This window comes from Protobothrops mucrosquamatus, unplaced genomic scaffold (assembly GCF_001527695.2).
Source record: "Protobothrops mucrosquamatus isolate PMUCROS unplaced genomic scaffold, P.Mucros_1.0 scaffold_242, whole genome shotgun sequence".
Taxonomy (NCBI): Eukaryota; Metazoa; Chordata; class Lepidosauria; order Squamata; family Viperidae; genus Protobothrops; species Protobothrops mucrosquamatus.
The window spans coordinates 406,230-426,736 of NW_015386318.1; the positions used below are offsets into that span (position 1 = coordinate 406,230).

General features: G+C 44.7%; 2 protein-coding genes across 2 annotated transcripts in view; both read right to left on the bottom strand.

Annotated features, from left to right (window-relative positions):
- Positions 1-671: 671 nt before the first annotated feature.
- LOC107300879 (receptor for retinol uptake stra6-like) lies at positions 672-5,724 on the bottom strand. The gene is made up of 8 exons (XM_015830167.2): positions 5,673-5,724; positions 4,980-5,055; positions 4,766-4,899; positions 4,320-4,437; positions 3,921-4,022; positions 3,003-3,166; positions 1,708-1,845; positions 672-928 (listed from the first exon to the last, which is right to left on the bottom strand). Exons 1-8 carry the CDS (start codon positions 5,722-5,724, stop codon positions 750-752), a joined length of 963 nt encoding a protein of 320 aa, XP_015685653.2. The 3' UTR covers positions 672-749.
- An 820-nt stretch (positions 5,725-6,544) lies between these two features.
- Positions 6,545-20,507, bottom strand: part of LOC107300890 (receptor for retinol uptake stra6) — a 19,464-nt gene continuing 5,501 nt past the window's right edge. Inside the window, exons 2-14 of the mRNA XM_015830177.1 lie at positions 20,414-20,501; positions 19,242-19,367; positions 16,218-16,285; positions 16,036-16,112; positions 14,766-14,827; positions 14,509-14,686; positions 11,222-11,297; positions 11,008-11,141; positions 10,566-10,683; positions 10,170-10,271; positions 9,244-9,407; positions 7,946-8,083; positions 6,545-7,152 (exon numbers count right to left, since the gene is read on the bottom strand). Of these exons, the coding sequence (XP_015685663.1) occupies positions 6,974-7,152; positions 7,946-8,083; positions 9,244-9,407; positions 10,170-10,271; positions 10,566-10,683; positions 11,008-11,141; positions 11,222-11,297; positions 14,509-14,686; positions 14,766-14,827; positions 16,036-16,112; positions 16,218-16,285; positions 19,242-19,367; positions 20,414-20,501 (1,510 nt within the window). The 3' untranslated portion in view covers positions 6,545-6,973. The remainder of the gene's footprint in view (positions 7,153-7,945; positions 8,084-9,243; positions 9,408-10,169; positions 10,272-10,565; positions 10,684-11,007; positions 11,142-11,221; positions 11,298-14,508; positions 14,687-14,765; positions 14,828-16,035; positions 16,113-16,217; positions 16,286-19,241; positions 19,368-20,413; positions 20,502-20,507) is intronic.

Below are 20,507 nucleotides of genomic sequence, written 5' to 3' on the forward strand. Positions count from 1 at the left end.
TTTTCTCTCTCTCTTGTGCCTATATTTTGATTGTCCAGTTTCTTGTTCTCTATATTTATAAACTTTTAATTCCACTGAAGAATAGCAGCCATCCATCTAGATAACCTGGAACAGTGTATTTGGGAATTTAAACAAGATAAAGTGGTCTGTTCAATGCATTTATACAAATTCTCCATCTCAAACACCACCCACCCTTAACATTCCAAAAGAACCCATTACTTACATTTGCAAAACCCTCAAAAATCCCTATTTTGAGAACCACTCTGATCTCCGTTCTGCTTTTAACTTATTAACCTACCATCCTTTGCTTTCTTTCTTGCTAAAAGCGAGCCCCCAAGATTTAGGGTGCACCCAGCACTTCAGGAGGCCTCGGAATCCAAGATGTATGAAAAGGCAACATTGACAGATTTCCCATGTTAAAAAACAAACAAACAGGAGGACACATGCTAAGGAACATCTTGTAATGGAGAGAAACAGACCAGCTTTGGATCAATTCCAAAACTTTGCATGGGTTTCATGCCCATCCAGGGTTGTTTGTCCTGAGGTGGGGTGGGGTGGGAAAGGAAGGGAGGACAACTAAGCCTCAGTCATCTTCTAAGTCTACAAACAGGTCAAGGTAGATGCATAAGCCTAAAAGAGGCATGGAACTTGAAGAACTTGAAGAACCCCAAGATGAAAACTCGTGATGGAATCCATCCATCATCTCCTGATGGAGAGTCCATTGTTTCCAAGAAAGCTTGCTGGTTCCATCAAGGCTTGGTGAGGCTGGCTTTTGTCCCATTAGCTGTTGCATCCACAAGAGCCCCTTTGCGGTAGGGCAATAGGGAAGGGTTGTTGATGAGGGTATACGCCAGGCACCATCGGACCCGGTTCTGTTGGCCCTTTGACGCTTTGGGTGCTGAATTGGTGGTCTTCATGAGTTTGATTCCTGTTGAGAAAAGAATCAAGTTCAAACGGTGGTCTTCAAAGGTTGTGTGGGGGTCAGCTTGAAGATAATCAGGAAAGAAGAAGGAGAGAGTAAGCGGTGAGTATAATTTGATAGGTTTGTTTCATGCGATCTGATTCCAGGCTTTTTTTTAAAAAAAAACAACCTTGTAAGTTAGAGAAATAAGATTTTTAAAGCAGGATACCGATGTAGAAGAGAGATGAAGAAGAAAGCAAGGCAATTATTATTATGATGATTTGGACTTATTTCTCTCGAGTGTACAGGTAGTTCCCAACTTACAATAGTTCATTTAGTGGTGGTTACAGCAGCACTAAAAAACGTGATTTATTACCATTTTTCAGACTTACGACTGTTGCAGCATCCCCAGGGTCACGTGATCAAAGTTCAGAGGCTTGGCAACCGACTCATATTTATGACAGTTGCAGTGTCCAGGGGTCACGTGATCCCCTTTTGCGACCTTCTGACAAGCAGAGTCAATGAGGGAAGCCAGATTCACTTAACAACAGTGTTGCTAACTTAACAATTTCAGTGATTCACTTAACAACCGTGTCAAGAAAGGACATAAAATGGGGCCAAACTCAATAACTGTCTTGCTTAGCAGCAGAAATTTGGGGCTGAGTTGTGAAGGACTACCTGTTTACGTCTATTTCAAAGGAAAGCTTGGAGCGACTTTGACGGCTGTCGGTCCTTTTTTCTCCATCTGCCTGTCGCAGCTTTCCACTCATTCTGCTCCTGGACTTGGTCCTCGGCTGATCCCTTACCTTCTTCTGCATCTCTGAGCTGCAGGGTCTGCATATTTTGGGCACTTTGCCAGCGGAGAAGCAAGAGGCAAAAGGCTTTCACTACTGGGTGGGATTGGCTGACCTCAATTTTCAAATATTGGCAGTAGGTACGGTAGCCTGCGAGAAAGAGACGGAGGGTGGTGACGTCGGTGGAAGAGGAGAGAGGGGAGAGGTTAAAATTGCAGCACATCAGTCTAGACATGTACAAAGACACGACAGGCAAGAAGACAAAGACATGAATGACAAAGGCATCTTGTGAAGCTCTCGACTCAACTTCGTTTCACATCTCTCCAGAAACAACTTTTAAGGCTGCTCATAGAGTTGAAAAAAGGTTATATGATAAGTGTCTTTTAATGCAGGGGTCCCCAAACCCTGGTCTGTGGACCGGTACCGGGCTGTGGCATGCCACCAACTGGTCTGCACAAACAAGCAAAGCCTGTTTGCGGGATGCAGGCAGCACACAAAACCACATCCCCTCCGGTCCGCGGAAAAACCCCTTGCCATGTAACTAGTCCCTGGTGCCCAAAAGGTTGGGGACCTCTGCTTTAATGGAGGTGTTCCATGGTGTCCTAACCCAGGGGTCCCCCACCCCCGGGCTGTGGCCTGTTTGAAACCGGGCTGTGTGAGTGGAGACTGAGTGTGTGCATGCATGCAAAGCACCTCTCACGTGTGAAACTCCCCTCAAGCAAGTGGTGGCCGCTTGTGCGCAAAACTTCCTTGGCTCCATTTGTTGAGCTGCACACCCTTGCGCACGCCTGCCTACCACTCACAGGGAACCATCCCCTTTCCCTCCCTGCCAGGCTGCCAAGCCAGAAAGATTGGGGACCGCTATCCTAACCTATTTAACCTTTGTCAGTCAGCTGAGTTCCCACAGACCAGGTTGGATGAGTTTGCATATTGCATTAGTCCCACAGGTGCTTTTCCCAAAAAGCAACTGGACTCTGTTGTTTTTTCTTTTCTTTAAAAACATTTTGATTTTCATCCAAGAAGCTTCTTCAGTTCTGGATGAGAAGTGAAAGGTTTTCAAAGAAAAAAAACAAACCAAGAAAGTCCAGTTGCCTTTTATGGAAAAAACAAACAAACCACTTTGGGACAAGCATGACCTGGATGATTGAGACTCTCCGTAGACATTTTGCACTAGGTTGCAACCAAATAAATCTACATGGGCTTTATGTGACATATGAACAAAGCTTTAGGCATCCTAAACAAGAGGGAAGGATGCAGTCAGGGCAAAAAAGGCTGGTTGGGGTGTGTATGTGTCTTGTATTCCTTACCTGGATCAAACCTCTCCACCCCACGGCTCAGTAGACTCCCATCCAGCTGGCAGAAATGAACAATGTTGTACAGCGCTGAGATCACCATTCTCCAGATTCCTGCCATTAACCCCAGGAGCACATTGATGGGGAAAAACATGTATGTCACAATGTAAAAGGCTCGCCTGCATAAGAGGGAAGCAGAGGCGGTCATGAGTAAAGCACACAAAAGCGCCCACACATATACACAAATGGGTTGCAACGATATAACAATGAACGTTCAGGTAACATCAATACCAATGACGATGGCTCTCCATATTACATAATTCCTTCTTGCTAAAACTTTTAAGCTGGTGGAAGTTTTTAGGAGTTGTCAGAATATCTGAAGAGTTGGAAGTAGGAAAAAAAATCAGGCCAAACCGATCAGATCTGCTCCAGAAGATAAAACCTAAAGAAGGGCCTTCAATTTATGAGGAAGTAAAGGATGATTGGCCATCAGAAAGAATTGGTGAAGGTATGAACTGTTCAACAATGGAACAGGTGACTCAGGAGGTGGTGGACTCTGTTTGCTGGAGGTGTGTAAAAGAGAGGCTGATGGTCATCTATCAAGGGTCTTGTAGTATGGCATGGAGGTAATCGGGACAGATAATCTGCAAGGTCTTTTCCAACCTTCCCTTTTTGTTTATCTAAAATGTAGTGTATCTCAAAAAGAGCATTATCTGTTCCTATAAGTGGGCAGATGTTGCCAGTCTGAGTGGTCCATTCTGGACTTGATAGTTAGGTGGTCCAACATGGCCATCATTGATGCTTTCTTTTTCATTATTTTATCATCATTCATTGCAGAATTCCAGAACAGGCTAGGGATCTCAACCAGATGATCTCCAGATGATATACCAATGTACTTGGTATATTCTATGATGGATGGTTTTCAATAATCACCTGTTGGTCAACTCTCTGGGTAGATGGTCTCGCTCCAGGAAGTAGTAGTGGACCAGCAGGTTCTGGGCGATGAATGAAACAACCAAGGTCAACCAGAAGGGCCTAGACAAAACCAAAATAATCCATCATTCAATGAATGTTGAACATCCAATTTTCTTAAAGCAACAATTTAGGATATAGTAGTTGTTCTAGTCATCACACTAGAAACAAATGCAATGTTAGAGAAATGGGAAATGATTGTTCCCCTAGACCCAACAGCTACATAAAGAAACATTAAATAGATACAGCTAAGCTTGGCAGTTTTTAGTTCATGGAGAAAAAAGTAGATAGTTCAACATAAGGGTCTGGCTGGCAGATAAATCATGTTACTTTCCAAGCTTGGCTCTGTGGAACACTTACCACAAGTTCACCACAATTTTGAAAAGATGCATGTTGCTGCCAGACTGCAGTGGGACAACAATCAGGAAAGTGAAACACACGATGCAAATGAAGAAGACAATGTGTTGGATGAGCAGAGCTGAGACAGAGACAAAAAGGCCCGGTGGGTTGCAAGGAAGATCACAGATGGACATCCGTTCTGATCTTGGGGACACCCATCACCTCTTCCCAACTGCACCCTTTCCCCTTTTTGGCCCAATTATTGCTCAGAAAGTGGAGTATAAGGCCAGGAAAATAATAAAGACTCCTTCAACACAACCTTGACTCCTGGTGGCCATGAGGACACATCCATGCAGTTTTCTTGGCAACAGTTTGGATGTGGTTTGTTCACATCTTCCAGCACATTCTTTTCAACTTACTACTCTCTATTCCCACCTTCTAAGGTGTGATTAGGGCTCCTCAGTTACCTAGGCACGCAAATGATATCTGGAAACCCGTGAATTGCATCCAGCATACGAGAGATTGCTGAGAAGGTTGGAGTTTACAGGAACGATAGAAAACCTTTTCAACAGCCCCTCGGTAGAGACACCGGAGATTAGTCCTGAAACACAGGGAGAACATGTGATCAAAAGGAGGAGGAGGAGGAGGTTTGGACCTCTGAACCCTGGGAAGAAGCCTCACCTGTGGTTTCCCATGGACTTCAGTAACATGCAGAAGGTCACCAGGCAGGAGAGGACCAGGGACGAGATGAAGCACACTGCAAAACAGGAATGGGCAGAGAGGGATCTAGACAAAGGCTGTAGGATTCCTAAAAGGTTGCAGCTTTTTCACAGGATCGAAACAAAACCCACCCAGATCTCAGTCAGGGTCAGGCAAATGAGGTGCAAATCTAGCTGTCAAGTTCCGACTAATGGAACACTTCAAGGAAATTCCAGGCATATTTATTCTGAAAAAGTCTTTAATCATGCACACATTGTCGGCACATTTGACACTAGCTATATCTGATCTATAGCAGCTATAGCAGTGGTTCTCAACCTTTTTAATGCCGCGACCCCAACCGGTCGTAAGTCGAGGACTAAACCGGTCGTAAGTCGAGGACTACCCAACCGGTCGTAAGTCGAGGACTTTCCCTGCCCGGGAGCGCCGCGCATGCGTGGTTCTGCCCCCTGCGCCGGCCGAGGCGTAGCTGGCAAGCGGCAGAGACGGAGCAGGCCGACCACCAGCTGGCCCAGCCCAAGGGAGGTAAGGCNTTATTCCTGTTCTTCTTGCTTGCCCAGGACAGCTAAGACATTTGCCATCTGGGATTGTGTAGAAAATCTGATTTCCTTCTACAGTATGGCCCATGGCAGCTTTTAGTTTAGGTCAAAGTTTCACACTTCTGTTCTAGATCAAGAATCTTCGTTTGAACTGGGGCAGGTCTCCCCATATCCTCGAGTAAGAAAAGAAACAGGTGGACAATGTGAGAAAAAAAAATTAAAAATCCTGATAGGCAGCCCTTTGATCAGGCAAATCAGTTTTATTAGTTATATTTTTTTTAAAAGTCCCAACGTCGTCAAAACAACTTCTTCATCAAATGCATCCTTCCAGCGTTCGACTTCCAGTAGGCCAGAAGAGATGCAGAAGAGGTACAGGAGAAGAAGAAGCAGCAGCACACCTTCTCCAAGAGACTAACAATGACATTTCATTTATTATTCATCATAGTAGAAATCAGGTTTCTGTACTCTTTAATTACTCTACATTCACTAGGTGTGTGGGAGTCATCTGGCCAGGTCCTGAAATGGGAGCTGTTTTAAATTTAAAGGCGATGGGAGGTAATCCCTAGTTGGCTTAAGGATTAGGAGAAGCAACTCCATAACTTGGCAGGAAGAGGGACACAACTATGTAGGATTTTCTCAATATAACCTATCAGAACTGAGGGATTAAAATGTCCGAAATGTGTTTTTTCTCTCTCTTGTGCCTATATTTTGATTGTCCATTTTCTTGTTCTCTATATTTATAACCTTTTAATTCCACTGAAGAATAGCAGCCATCCATCTAGACAACCTGGAACAGTGTATTTGGGAATTTAAACAAGATAAAGCAGTCTGTTCAATGCATTTATACAAATTCTCCATCTCAAACACCACCCACCCCTAACATTAAAAAAGAACCCATTACTTACATTTGCAAAACCCTCAAAAATCCCTATTTTGAGAACCACTCCGATCTCCGTTCTGCTTTTAACTTATTAGCCTACCATCCTTTGCTTTCTTTCTTGCTAAAAGTGAGCCCCCAAGATTTAGGGTGCACCCAGCACTTCAGGAGGCCTCGGAACCCAAGATGTATGAAAAGGCAACATTGACAGGTTTCCCATGTTAAAAAACAAACAAACAGGAGGACACATGCTAAGGAACATCTTGTAATGGAGAGAAACAGACCAGCTTTGGATCAATTCCAAAACTTTGCATGGGTTTCATGCCCATCCAGGGTTGTTTGTCCTGAGGTGGGGTGGGGTGGGAAAGGAAGGGAGGACAACTAAACCTCAGTCATCTTCTAAGTCTACAAACAGGTCAAGGATGCATAAGCCCGAAAGAGGCATGGAACTTGAAGAACCCCAAGATGAAAACTCGTGATGGAATCCATCCATCATCTCCTGATGGAGAGTCCATTGTTTCCAAGAAAGCTTGCTGGTTCCATCAAGGCTTGGTGAGGCTGCCTTTTGTCCCATTAGCTGTTGCATCCACAAGAGCCCCTTTGCGGTAGGGCAATAGGGAAGGGTTGTTGATGAGGGTATACGCCAGGCACCATCGGACCCGGTTCTGTTGGCCCTTTGACGCTTTGGGTGCTGAATTGGTGGTCTTCATGAGTTTGATTCCTGTTGAGAAAAGAATCAAGTTCAAACGGTGGTCTTCAAAGGTTGTGTGGGGGTCAGCTTGAAGATAATCAGAAAAAGAAGAAGGAGAGAGTAAGCGGTGAGTATAATTTGATAGGTTTGTTTCATGCGATCTGATTCCAGGCTTTTTTTTAAAAAAAAAACCTTGTAAGTTAGAGAAATAAGATTTTTAAAGCAGGATACCGATGTAGAAGAGAGATGAAGAAGAAAGCAAGGCAATTATTATTATTATGATTTGGACTGATTTCTCTTGAGTGTTTAATACAGGTAGTTCCCAACTTACAATAGTTCATTTAGTGGCGGTTACAGCAGCACTAAAAAACGTGATTTATTACCATTTTTCAGACTTACGACCGTTGCAGCATCCCCAGGGTCACGTGATCAAAGTTCAGAGGTTTGGCAACCGACTCATATTTATGACGGTTGCAGTGTCCCGAGGTCACGTGATCCCCTTTTGCGACCTTCTGACAAGCAGAGTCAATGAGGGAAGCCAGATTCACTTAACAACAGTGTTGCTAACTTAACAATTTCAGTGATTCACTTAACAACCGTGTCAAGAAAGGACATAAAACGGGGCCAAACTCAATAACTGTCTTGCTTAGCAGCAGAAATTTGGGGCTTAGTTGTGACCGTAAGTCGAGGACTACCTGTTTACGTCTATTTCAAAGGAAAGCTTGGAGCGACTTTGACGGCTGTCGGTCCATTTTTCTCCATCTGCCTGTCGCAGCTTTCCACTCATTCTGTTCCTGGACTTGGTCCTCGGCTGATCCCTTACCTTCTTCTGCATCTCTGAGCTGCAGGGTCTGCATATTTTGGGCGCTTTGCCAGCGGAGAAGCAAGAGGCAAAAGGCTTTCACTACTGGGTGGGATTGGCTGACCTCAATTTTCAAATATTGGCAGTAGGTACGGTAGCCTGCGAGAAAGAGACGGAGGGTGGTGACGTCGGTGGAACGCAGGGAAGAGGAGAGAGGGGAGAGGTTAAAATTGCAGCACATCAGTCTAGACATGTACAAAGACACGACAAAGACAAAGACATGAATGACAAAGGCATCTTGTGAAGCTCTCGACTCAACTTCGTTTCATGTCTCTCCAGAAACAACTTTTAAGGCTGCTCATAGAGTTGAAAAAAGGTTATATGATAAGTGTCTTTTAATGCAGGGGTCCCCAACCCCTGGTTTGTGGACCGGTACCGGGCTGTGGCATGCCAGCAACCGGTCTGCACAAACAAGCAAAGCCCCATCTGCGGGATGCAGGCAGCACACAAAACCACACATCCTCCGGTCCGCGGAAAAACCCCTTGCCATGTAACCAGTCCCTGGTGCCCAAAAGGTTGGGGACCTCTGCTTTAATGGAGGTGTTCCATGATGTCCTAACCCATGGGGTCCCCCACCCCCGGGCTGTGGCCTGTTTGAAACCGGGCCGTGTGAGTGGAGACTGAGTGTGTGCATGCATACAAAGCTCCCCTCACGTGTGAAACTCCCCTCAAGCAAGTGGTGGCCCTTGTGCGCAAAACTTCCTTGGCTCCATTTGTTGAGCTGCACACCCTTGCGCACGCCTGCCTACCACTCACAGGGAACCATCCCCTTTCCCTCCCTGCCAGGCTGCCAAGCCAGAAAGATTGGGGACCGCTATCCTAACCTATTTAACCTTTGTCAGTCAGCTGAGTTCCCACAGACCAGGTTGGATGAGTTTGCATATTGCATTAGTCCCACAGGTGCTTTTCCCAAAAAGCAACTGGACTCTGTTGTTTTTTCTTTTCTTTAAAAACATTTTGCTTTTCATCCAAGAAGCTTCTTCAGTTCTGGATGAGAAGTGAAAGGTTTTCAAAGAAAAAAAACAAACCAAGAAAGTCCAGTTGCCTTTTATGAAAAAAAAAAAAAACCACTTTGGGACAAGCATGACCTGGATGATTGAGACTCTCCGTAGACATTTTGCACTAGGTTGCAACCGAATAAATCTACATGGGCTTTATGTGACATATGAACAAAGCTTTAGGCATCCTAAACAAGAGGGAAGGATGCAGTCAGGGCAAAAAAGGCTGGTTGAGGTGTGTGTGTGTCTTGTATTCCTTACCTGGATCAAACCTCTCCACCCCACGGCTCAGTAGACTCCCATCCAGCTGGCAGAAATGAACAATGTTGTACAGCGCTGAGATCACCATTCTCCAGATTCCTGCCATTAACCCCAGGAGCACATTGATGGGGAAAAACATGTATGTCACAATGTAAAAGGCTCGCCTGCATAAGAGGGAAGCAGAGGCGGTCGTGAGTAAAGCACACAAAAGCGCCCACACATATACACAAATGGGTTGCAACGATATAATAATGAACGTTCAGGTAACATCAATACCAATGACAATGGCTTTCCATATTACATAATTCCTTCTTGCTAAAACTTTTAAGCTGGTGGAAGTTTTTAGGAGTTGTCAGAATATCTGAAGAGCTGGAAGTAGAAAAAAAAATCAGGCCAAACCGATCAGATCTGCTCCAGAAGATAAAACCTAAAGAAGGGCCTTCAATTTACGAGGAAGTAAAGGATGATTGGTCATCAGACAGAATTGGTGAAGGTATGAACTGTTCAACAATGGAACAGGTGACTCAGGAGGTGGTGGACTCTGTTTGCTGGAGGTGTGTAAAAGAGAGGCTGATGGTCATCTATCAAGGGTCTTGTAGTATGGCATGGAGGTAATCGGGCCAGATAATCTGCAAGGTCTTTTCCAACCTTCCCTTTTTGTTCATCTAAAATGTAGTGTATGTCAAAAAGAGCATTATATGTTCCTTAGATTAGATGTTCCATTAGATGTTGCCAGTCTGAGTGGTCCATTCTGGACTTGATAGTTAGGTGGTCCAACATGGCCATCATTGATGCTTTCTTTTTCATTATTTTATCATCATTCATTGCAGAATTCCAGAACAGGCTAGGGATCTCAACCAGATGATCTCCAGATGATATACCAATATACTTGGTATATTCTATGATGGATGGTTTTCAATAATCACCTGTTGGTCAACTCTCTGGGTAGATGGTCTCGCTCCAGGAAGTAGTAGTGGACCAGCAGATTCTGGGTGATGAATGAAACAACCAAGGTCAACCAGAAGGGCCTAGACAAAACCAAAATAATCCATCATTCAATGAATGAACATCCAATTTTCTTAAAGCAACAATTTAGGATATAGTAGTTGTTCTAGTCATCACACTAGAAACAAATGCAATGTTAGAGAAATGGGAAATGATTGCTCCCCTACACCCAACAGTTACATAAAGAAACATTAAATAGATACAGCTAAGCTTGGCAGTTTTTAATTGTGGGAGAAAAAAGTAGATAGTTCAACATAAGGGTCTGGCTGGCAGATAAATCATGTTACTTTCCAAGCTTGGCTCTGTGGAACACTTACCACAAGTTCACCACAATTTTGAAAAGATGCATGTTGCTGCCAGACTGCAGTGGGACAACAATCAGGAAAGTGAAACACACGATGCAAATGAAGAAGACAATGTGTTGGATGAGCAGAGCTGGGACAGAGACAAAAATGCCCGGTGGGTTGCAAGGAAGATCACAGACGGACATCCGTTCTGATCTTGGGGACACCATCACCTCTTCCCAACTGCACCCTTTCCCCTTTTTGGCCCAATTATTGCTCAGAAAGTGGAGTATAAGGCCAGGAAAATAATAAAGACTCCCTCAACACAAACGTGACTGGTGGCCATGAGGACACATCCATGCAGTTTTCTTGGCAACAGTATGGATGTGGTTTGTTCACATCTTCCAGCACATTCTTTTCAACTTACTACTCTCTATTCCCACCTTCTAAGGTGTGATTAGGGCTCCTCAGTTACCTAGGCACGCAAATGATATCTGGAAACCCGTGAATTGCATCCAGCACACGAGAGATTGCTGAGAAGGTTGGAGTTTACAGGAACGATAGAAAACCTTTTCAACAGCCCCTTGGTAGAGACACCGGAGATTAGTCCTGAAACACAGGGAGAACATGTGATCAAAAGGAGGAGGAGGAGGAGGTTTGGACCTCTGAATCCTGGGAAGAAGCCTCACCTGTGGTTTCCCATGGACTTCATTAACATGCAGAAGGTCACCAGGCAGGAGAGGACCAGGGACGAGATGAAGCACACTGCAAAACAGGAATGGGCAGAGAGGGATCTAGACAAAGGCTGCAGGATTCCCAAAAGGTTGCAGCTTTTTCACAGGATCGAAACAAAACCCACCCAGATCTCAGTCAGGGTCAGGCAAATGAGGTGCAAATCTAGCTGTCAAGTTCCGACTAATGGAACACTTCAAGGAAATTCCAGGCATATTTATTCTGAAAAAGTCTTTAATCATGCACACATTGTCGGCACATTTGACACTAGCTATATCTGATCTATAGCAGCTATAGCAGTGGTTCTCAACCTTTTTAATGCCGCGACCCCAACCGGTCGTAAGTCGAGGACTAAACCGGTCGTAAGTCGAGGACTAAACCGGTCGTAAGTCGAGGACTACCCAACCGGTCGTAAGTCGAGGACTTTCCCTGCCCGGGAGCGCCGCGCATGCGTGGTTCTGCCCCCTGCGCCGGCCGAGGCGTAGCTGGCAAGCGGCAGAGACGGAGCAGGCCGACCACCAGCTGGNGACAGCCTTGCTTGGCGACCCCCATGAAATGGTCGATCGACCCCAAATGGGGTCCTGACCCACAGGTTAAGAACCACTGAGCTATAGGTTCTACATACTTTTCTAAATAGATGTTTCTATTTTTTTTCATCTCTCAGAGTTATCTTCTTCAGCCTCTCTGTGTCCACCAGAATCGGCTCAGTTTGTTGCTGCATTATCCAACGATAGGCCCAGCCTCCTGATTGTAATTTACATGTAGGTTTGTTACATGGTATAAGTTCTACTGTCTTTATAAAACCCATATTTTTTAAAAAACTTTTTTTGCAATGCATTGATAATCTGCTCAAAGGCAAGCAGAGATATCAACTGCTGTGGACCTTTAGACAAAGTATCTGCTCTGTCAGTTGCAGATGTTTTGTCTAAAGGGCCACAGTTAATAGTAACTCTGTTCCCCAAGAACAGTTGCAGGAATTGGGTATGTCTACTTTAATGAAAAGTAGGACATGGGGTGACAGGATAGCAGTGTTTCAATATCTCAGGGGCTGCCCCAAAGAAGAGGGAGTCAAGCTATTCTCCAAGGCACCTGAAGGCAGGACAAGAAGCAACGGGTGGAAACTAAGCAAGAGAGAAGCAACCTAGAACTAAGGAGAAATTTCCAGACAGTGAGAACAATTAATGAGTGGAACAGCTTGACTCAAGAAGTTATGGGTGCTCCATCAACTGGAGGCTTTTAAAAAGAGTCTAGGCAACCATTGAACTGAAATGGTATAGGGTCTCCTGCTGGAGCAGGGGGTTGGACTAGATGATCTCCAAGATCCCTTCCAACTCCAATTCTGTTCTTTCCAAGAATGTTCCTTCAATTCTAGGCCCAGGAAGAACCAGGATATTGGGACAGGGAAGGGCTTAGTTTAGCTGGAGGTAACAGGAACAGCAGGCCATTGTGCGTTGTGGGGTTTGATGCCCCCCTTCTATCCTTCTGTATAGTTTCCCTATGTCACTAGACCATCTGCTCCATGCACCTGGTTCTCAGACGTCTTTATGAGGGCAAAATCAGCAGGCTTTTCTGCTACATCTCTGTGCTGCTTGTTTCTTAGACTCTGCCCCAACCTTTGACAGTTTCCTGATTACATTTCTTTAAAACATCCCACACGTCTAGGCTCTTAAAAATTCCAGGAAGTTTTACAGACCATGAAACATCTCTGAAATTATTCTATTTTCTCCAGGGATTTGTAAAGAATGCCTTGGCTCCTGTGTTCGGTTTAGCTTCAGCCCAGAGACCTATTTTAAGGCACGGATAACTAAAGCTCCTTCTTTCCTAGGAAGCAACAAGCCCTCATTCAGGTCTGCAACAAAAGCACATCTGAGTGCAACTCTGCTTGCTGACATATGTTAAACATTATGGACATCGGAAGCGGTGATTCAGACCTCTGATTTGAAGGCAACTTGACTGAATCACCCCTTCCTTTGAATGGAATTGCAGAATCAAATTGCAGAATCAAATTGCAACCTCATCAGTCGAAATGAATCTAAGTGTGCCTTCAAAGAGATTTCAAGAACCAATGGACTTCTTATAAAGGCTGAATCGGATCTCCAAATCCATTTAGTTCAGTTGCATGATCCAAAGTGACCTTCTCAATCAAGCTGATTAGCTTGTCAAATGAAACTGTTGAATTGCATATTCAGAATAGATCTTGGGTGATGCTTGTAAAAGATGGGTTGTCCCACTGAGTTGTCTTCATTCTTAAAAAAATATCCTTTTTAAATATACAATGGGGTCTTGGTACTTAACTGTTTTGAAACTCATCGGATTTGGTACTCAACACATTTTTACATGAAAATTCTGTCCCGGTACGCATCATTTGTTTGGTGCTCAATACACAAGTTAGAACTACTGCTTTGTGACTCACTACATTATTCCTTATGGGAAAAATTTGTTTGGTTCACATCATTTTTGTAGTCATCATTCCTCTTGGAACACAGTTTCGATCTCTAAAAAAAGGTGTTGAGACTCTAGAAAAAGTGCAGAGAAGAGCAACAAGGATGATTAGGGGACAGGAGGCTAAAATATATGAAGAACGGTTGCAGGAACTGGGCATGATGAGTCAAGTGAAGAGAAGGACCAGGGGAGACATGATAGCAGTCTTCCAATATTTGAGAGGCTGTCATAGAGAGGAGGGGGGGGGTGTCAATCTATTTTCCAAAGCACCTGAAGGCAGGACAAGGAGTGATGGATGGAAACGGATCAAGGAGAGATTCAACCTAGAAATGAGGAGAAATTTCCTGACAGTGAGAACAATCAGCCAATGGAACAGAAGTTGCCTTCAGAAGTTGTGGGAGCTTCATCACTGGAAGCTTTCAAAAAGAGACTGGACTGCCATGTGTCAGAAATGGTGTAGGGTCTCCTGCTTGGGCAAGAAGTTGGACTAGGTGACCTACAAAGACCCTTCCAATTCTGTTATTCTAATTCTAACCAATTAACACTGAGTACCGAGGTACCACTGTATATATTTTTTTATTTTGCTGGGGGAGGTGAGACAATCAAGAATAAGCATCACTGTCATTACTTGTTCCTTCTCAATATTGATCATTGAATTCCTTTTAAGCAGATGTCATCTTATTCTGGTCTTGTTTTGAGTTCCTGGACCTAACTCTTGCATTCTGCAAGAACCCTCTTCATTCCAGCTGCAGTTGGTCAAGCCCTGAAATGGACATTCTTGTCTAAGACTGAAGAAACATACCTTCTAGTGACCAGATGTAGTGCTTAGCCGTTGCCAACTCTTTGTCTCCAGGAATACTGGCAGGATTTTTGGAAGGAATTATACCAAATTGGACAAAGAGTGCTGTCATTTCTTTTGTCATCCCAGCTCTTATGATCTGGATGTTGGGGATGAAGGATGCAAGTAGAAGAAGGGCCACCTGCAGACCAGGAGAGCAACAGATGAGGCTGGTCCTACCACAGGTGGACAGGTTGAGAAGAAACTGTGGTGTACTTTACCTGGTAGACAGCTATCACAGCCATGGCTAGAGAGAGGGCCAGCTTCAGTGGGATCTCGAAACCTGCAATCACAAAACCCATGGTTACATATCAAGAAACATATTCAGATGGGTAGAACATGAACCCATGGTCTACGGAGATTCTTAATCATCCAGGTCATAGTTATCCCAAAGAAAGCTTTTTCATGAGGCAACTGGACTTTCTTGTTTTTCTTTGAAGACGTTTTGCTTCTCCTCCAAGAAGCCGAAGAAGCTTCTTGGATGAGAAACAAAACATCTTCAAAAAAAACCAAGAAAGTCCAGTTGCCTCATGAAAAAGCTTTCTTGGGGATGAACCTGTGGTTTTTCAAAAATTTGCTAGCTAAATTTTACCCATTGGGGATGTCACTAGGGTTAGTGAGACTTGAAGCACAACTGACCCAGAAGACAAATTACATGGATTGTGTTGAAAAACAGGCCCATAATGAGAGAAGGACAAAGTCAAAGAGATATAGAACTTCTCTGCAACTCCTTGCTTCAGAACATATGTGTCAGTCTTGAAGATGTAGATCAGACATGTCAAACACAAGGTCCGGGGGCCGGATGCGGCCCGCAAAGTGGTTTCATGTGGCCCGCGAAGTCATCCTGGAAACAGTGAGGGAACGGTCCCCGCTGCCTTGGCCCTGGCCCAGGCCGGCCGGGAGCCAATGTCCAATTTTGTGGTGGCCATCTATGCTGAAACACATTCAGTCTTAGCTCCACAAGGCCGTCTGGAAACAGCGAGGAACTAGCCCCTGCCGCGTCGGCCCCGCCCCCTGGGTGCATGCTGGGGAGGTGTCACCCTTTGTGAGGAATGAAGAAATGCACCATCGCCTGGAAGTGGCCAGCAAATGGCCCTCGCCTACTTCACATATCCGGCTTGATGGGCTCTGCCCTGGTCCCACCCCTTTCTGCCAGAGACCCTCAGATCTGTCCCACTCCTGCCCAGGCCCCTACAGGCACCCTTGACGCGAATGATGTAGAGCTGGCCATGCCCACCCAGTAGGCCACACCCACTCCATCCACGCCCACCCAGTAGGCTGCACCCACCCGGCCTCCTGAGGGCAACCGCAATGCTGATGCAGCCCTCAATGAAATTGAGTTTGACACCCCTAATGTAGATGTTCTGGAGATCTTTCCAGAACAACCACCAAAATAGAATGGCAGTACAAAACAAGCTAGCCTAAGCCCGTCCAATATCTCCTAAGAACCTAGTGGAAAAGAATATATATATATATATATAAATGCAGTACCTTTCTGGGGTGTGTATACAAATGTACGCAAGTAGGATTGGAGACTGGAAAGCCTTCTTGGCTTCACTCCATTGATGCTGAAAGAAGAAGTTCAGAAGATCTGCCATAAATACAAGGCCGGTCCTCACCAACCCCTTGTTTTGTGATCCACCAGCTCTTGAGTGGTCAAACTGAGGTCTCACCTTTTCTTGGGTATTCTTTTAGTCAGGATGTGCTTCAAATAGTCTTCATAATAGCTGCTTCCTGGAACCTTCCAGCAAACAAGGAAACACTCAAGATGAGATTCCAATAATTTGGGGGCTTCATTTAATCCATGAAATCAACCCTCTTCCCCTTCCAGACTTTGCCCAATGCCCTCCCCTCCCTCCTTTCCTTGCAGCTTCCTAAAAACAGAAATGCGGTTAAGAATGCTGGTCGCAGAAGATTAGCTTTAGAAGATTAGCTAGTCGCAGAAGAAGAGAATATTTGCAGCTCAGGGTTGATCAGGGTGCCCTCTGTGCTTGCTTGTTTTCTCGCAGATGTTTCATTACCCAACTAGGTAATCTCATCAGTTCTAGAAGGGACAGAGGTTTGCAGAGTGAAAGAGGAGGTCTATGGGGTCCTTGGTGCTCTCTGAACGTGGTTGTTTTCTTGAAGACATTTAATTTCCTAACTGGGTAATGTCATCAGTGCTAGAAGGGAGTGGGGTTCATCGAGTGTAGCAGAAGCAAAGGGAGGGGGCAGGAGGAGGAGAAGGAGGAGGAGGAAGGGGAGAAGAAAGAGGAGGAGAAGGAGAAAGAGATGGACCGTAGAATCTTTGATGCTCTCTGAACTTGGTTGTTTTCTTGCAGATGTTTCATTACCCAACTAGGTAGCATCAACAATGTGAGTGAGTTTGGGGTTTGCTTCCTGTTTATATTCAGAAGCTCACTCTACAGCCAGCAGCCAGCAACCAATACCCAGATAAGCAGGGATTAACACCAGACAAAGAATCAACCAAGCAGAAAACAACAACCTAATTAGGGAATCACTGAAGAGAAAACCATATCCCCACCAACACTGAAAGAAGAGGTTACTGTGTATAAACATGGAACAAGTCACACTCATTAGCACTGATGAAGTTACCTAATTGGGCAATGAAACATCTGCAAGCAGACCACCTTGCTCAGAGAGCACCAAGGACCCCACATGTCTATGGAGATTCTCAGTCCTCCAGGTCATGGTTGTCCCAAAGGTGCTTTTTCAAGAAGCAACTGGACCTTCTTGTTTTTCTTGAAGATGTTTCGCTTCACACCCAAGAAGCTTCTTCAGCTCTGGCTGGATGGTGGGGAATGGAAGGATTTATGCTCCTTGCAGAAAGCTGGTCATTTGCCTTCTTTTAGAGAGTCCTTCGAGGTTTCTCTGTGCCCTCAGGGTCACCTGAAGTAGTGCAAATGGGTGTGGAGCCTTCTTGGAACCGCTGAAAGGACGGTGTGGTAGACTGGAGATAGATGGTGTCATATCCCTCCCCCTCTGTTGAGAGAGGGCTGTTCAATTTTGACATCGATGGCCTCTTTGACTCCTCTTTCAAACCAGCCAGAGCTGAAGAAGCTTCTTGGATGAGAAGCAAAACGTCTTCAAAGAAAAACAAGAAAGCCCAGTTGCCTCCTGAAAAAAGCACCTTTGGGTCAAGGATCCCACAATTAGGAAATTGCTATTCTACACCGACCTGGTTGCAAAGCTGCCTCTCCTGGCTGTTTCTCCTACGTTCTCCCTGTGCTTTTTAGCAAGTAAATAGAACGAAAGAAATAGGCCTGATTCATGCCACCCATTAAAAATGTCTCGCATAATTTCCATCTGCTCCGCGAGTCGTGATAACAGTTGCAAAGGTGCTAATTACATGGCTGCGCAGATGCCCGACCGCATCTGGCGCGAAAGAAGAAGAAGAACGGCGTTGTCATTCTGAGAATTGTGAGGAAAAGAGAGAGAAGGCTGGGTACACAACGAGAAAAAAATATATATATATATCCCTTCCTTTCCTCTCAGGATCGTATAAACGGTTGGAATTGGTGAAACGTGACAATCACATGCAAATTTCCAGAGGCACCAAGCATTCCTCTGGCTATTGTTGGTTTGCAAAGCAGGGATTTCTTACACAACCGTCCGAGGGGATTACAACACTGTTGCGCCAACAAGCCGCTTTTTTTTATACAACTGTACAATAAGGCATCAGTTCTCCTCTGAACATTAAGACTCAAATCTTCTCGTGCTGAGAAGCTGGGTTGACACAAATAAATCAATGAGAGGTCATTCAGAAAAAAAGCAGATTTTTTTTTTAAAAAAACCCCATGGCTCTCTTTCCTACGTTTTGGATGTACTTCATACCGGTACTCCTTGACTTACAGCCATTTGTTTAGTAACCGAAGTTACGACGGCATTGGAAAAAGTGAGTTATGACCCTTTTTCACACTTAGGACCATTACAGCATCCCTGTGGTCACGTGATCAAAATTCAGACACTTGGCAACTGGCTCATACTTATGACCGTTGCAGTGTCCCAGGGGGTCACGCGATCCCCTTTTGCGACCTTTTGACAAGCAAAGTCAATGGGGGAAGCCAGATTCGCTTAACGATCGTGCTATTAACTTAACAAGTGCAGTGATTCGCTTAACAAAGGGGGCAAGAAAAATTCCATTGCTAAGCAAGGCCGTTGTTAATGCGTCCTGGCCAATTTTACATTCTTTTTTTGCCATGGATGTTAAGCAAACCACAGCCCTTGTTAACTGAATATGCGGTTGTTAAGCGAACTTAACTTCTCCCATTGATTTTGTGTCAACATCCAGCACGAGAATCCAAATAAATCCCCAGGATCATTTCATTCCGAAATTCTTACTGTTTATTGAATACATGGCATAGAATTGCCAAAGCAAAATTCACTCTGAGGTTCCCAGACACCAGATCTACTTTTAGAAAGCCAGCTGGGGAGGGTGCAAACGGTGGCCACGTGACCCCGGGATGTTGCAAGTGTGAAAACTGGTTGTAAGTCACTTTTTTCCAGTGCCTTTGAAAGTTTGAGCGGTCTCTAAACGAATAATTATAAGTCGAGGATTACCTGTATAAAATAATATTTAAGAACAGGAAAACCCTCTGCCAGATCAATTGGGGAAAATGAAAGCTGATGGTCTCTTCTTATTGTGGCTTATTGTCGCAACCTTTTGAGCTCGAGAGGGCAATGTCAAGAGAGATTACCTTCTCTGCCGCCATCTTGGCGTCCCCTTTGAAGCTCTCAACCAGTTTCATGGGGTACCAAAGGCTCAGCATGGCGAGGCACAGAATGATAGGAAGGTAAGAAAGCAGGGAATAATATCTGTAAATCTGAAAAGAAAGGGTAAGAAAAAAAACAACACAATAAAGAAGCTATCACTGAGACTCAGAAGATGAATTGTATCTCGGTCACAATCCCTCAACAACTAATATTACACTGGGAAGTTTCCAGAACCAGGGATTGTGGTTTATGGACCAGAATTCTCTGCTATAGCAACTCATTGGTGGATGAATGAAAAGAGTGAGTTGGTCCCTTTTGCTAAGTCCTCTGTGAATTGCTTTGAGGGACAAGACCACAAGCAAAGAGAGTGTGGATTAATTGCTCTCCACCCCTTCTTCAGATCTTCTGGAATTCCAAGATGGTGTTCTTGACCTCTTTCATCCTTGTGCCTTTGGAGGGACTCAGAATAAGCTTTTGTGTGAATTACAAGCTGTGCACCTAATTGCTTTCTGCCATCATCTCTGGATGCTGAGAACACACTGTAGTTGATGGGAAATCCAGAGATTTTGCTACTCCTGTAAGTCAAAGCATCCACTTTGACCAATGTATGGATAATGAATGATTCCTGGTCTGAAATCCACCTGGAAAGAGCCCCATGCTATATATATTCCTGAGAATTTGCTCCCTAGTTAGCTCCTTCCTCATTCTTCTGGGACCTATCCTCACCTTTAGCTTGCAGTGGTTGCGTCCTAAAATCTACCTAACCGAGTTAGGCAAACATAAGTAATAAACAGCCATGGACCTTCTGAAGCATCATGATCAAAACACGCATGCAACTGTGGCCCCAGATTAGTATCCCTCAACTCTAAGTATGGCCTTCAGATCTTCTCCAGAAGTTGTCCCCAGGATGTCCTTCTGAATATGATAAAGGCAGAAATGGTTTTACTTGGGGAGTCACTATTAACTGCTTCAAATTAATACATTTTGATTCTTTGGCCCAACCACATTTATAAAAATCCAAAATTGGAGTCCCAAACTTCTCCAGAACCTTGATATATCCTATGGGCAGAAAGTCTCCAGGCTTCCCACGAGAGAGCTGTTTCTCTAGTTGGCTCCTACCCAGTTTCTCCCCATCAGCATCCTTCTCTGTCTTTACCTTGGGTGACTGAGGACATTCCACCTTCTGCCAGATGTAGAGCACACAGTGACACCAGGACAGCAGGCAGCCAAGCAGGTATCCAACTCTGTGT

Excerpts from the sequence above, each read along its gene's own strand:
- LOC107300879 (XM_015830167.2), bottom strand. The coding sequence starts at position 5,724 with ATGGGGAGACCTGCCCCAGTTCAAACGAAGATTCTTGATCTAGAACAG. Across the intron at positions 5,056-5,672 it reads TCTTGATCTAGAACAGAAGT|TGTGCTTCATCTCGTCCCTG; the intron begins GTGAAACTTTGA and ends CCTGTTTTGCAG. Across the intron at positions 929-1,707 it reads GCTCAGAGATGCAGAAGAAG|GAATCAAACTCATGAAGACC; the intron begins GTAAGGGATCAG and ends TTTTCTCAACAG.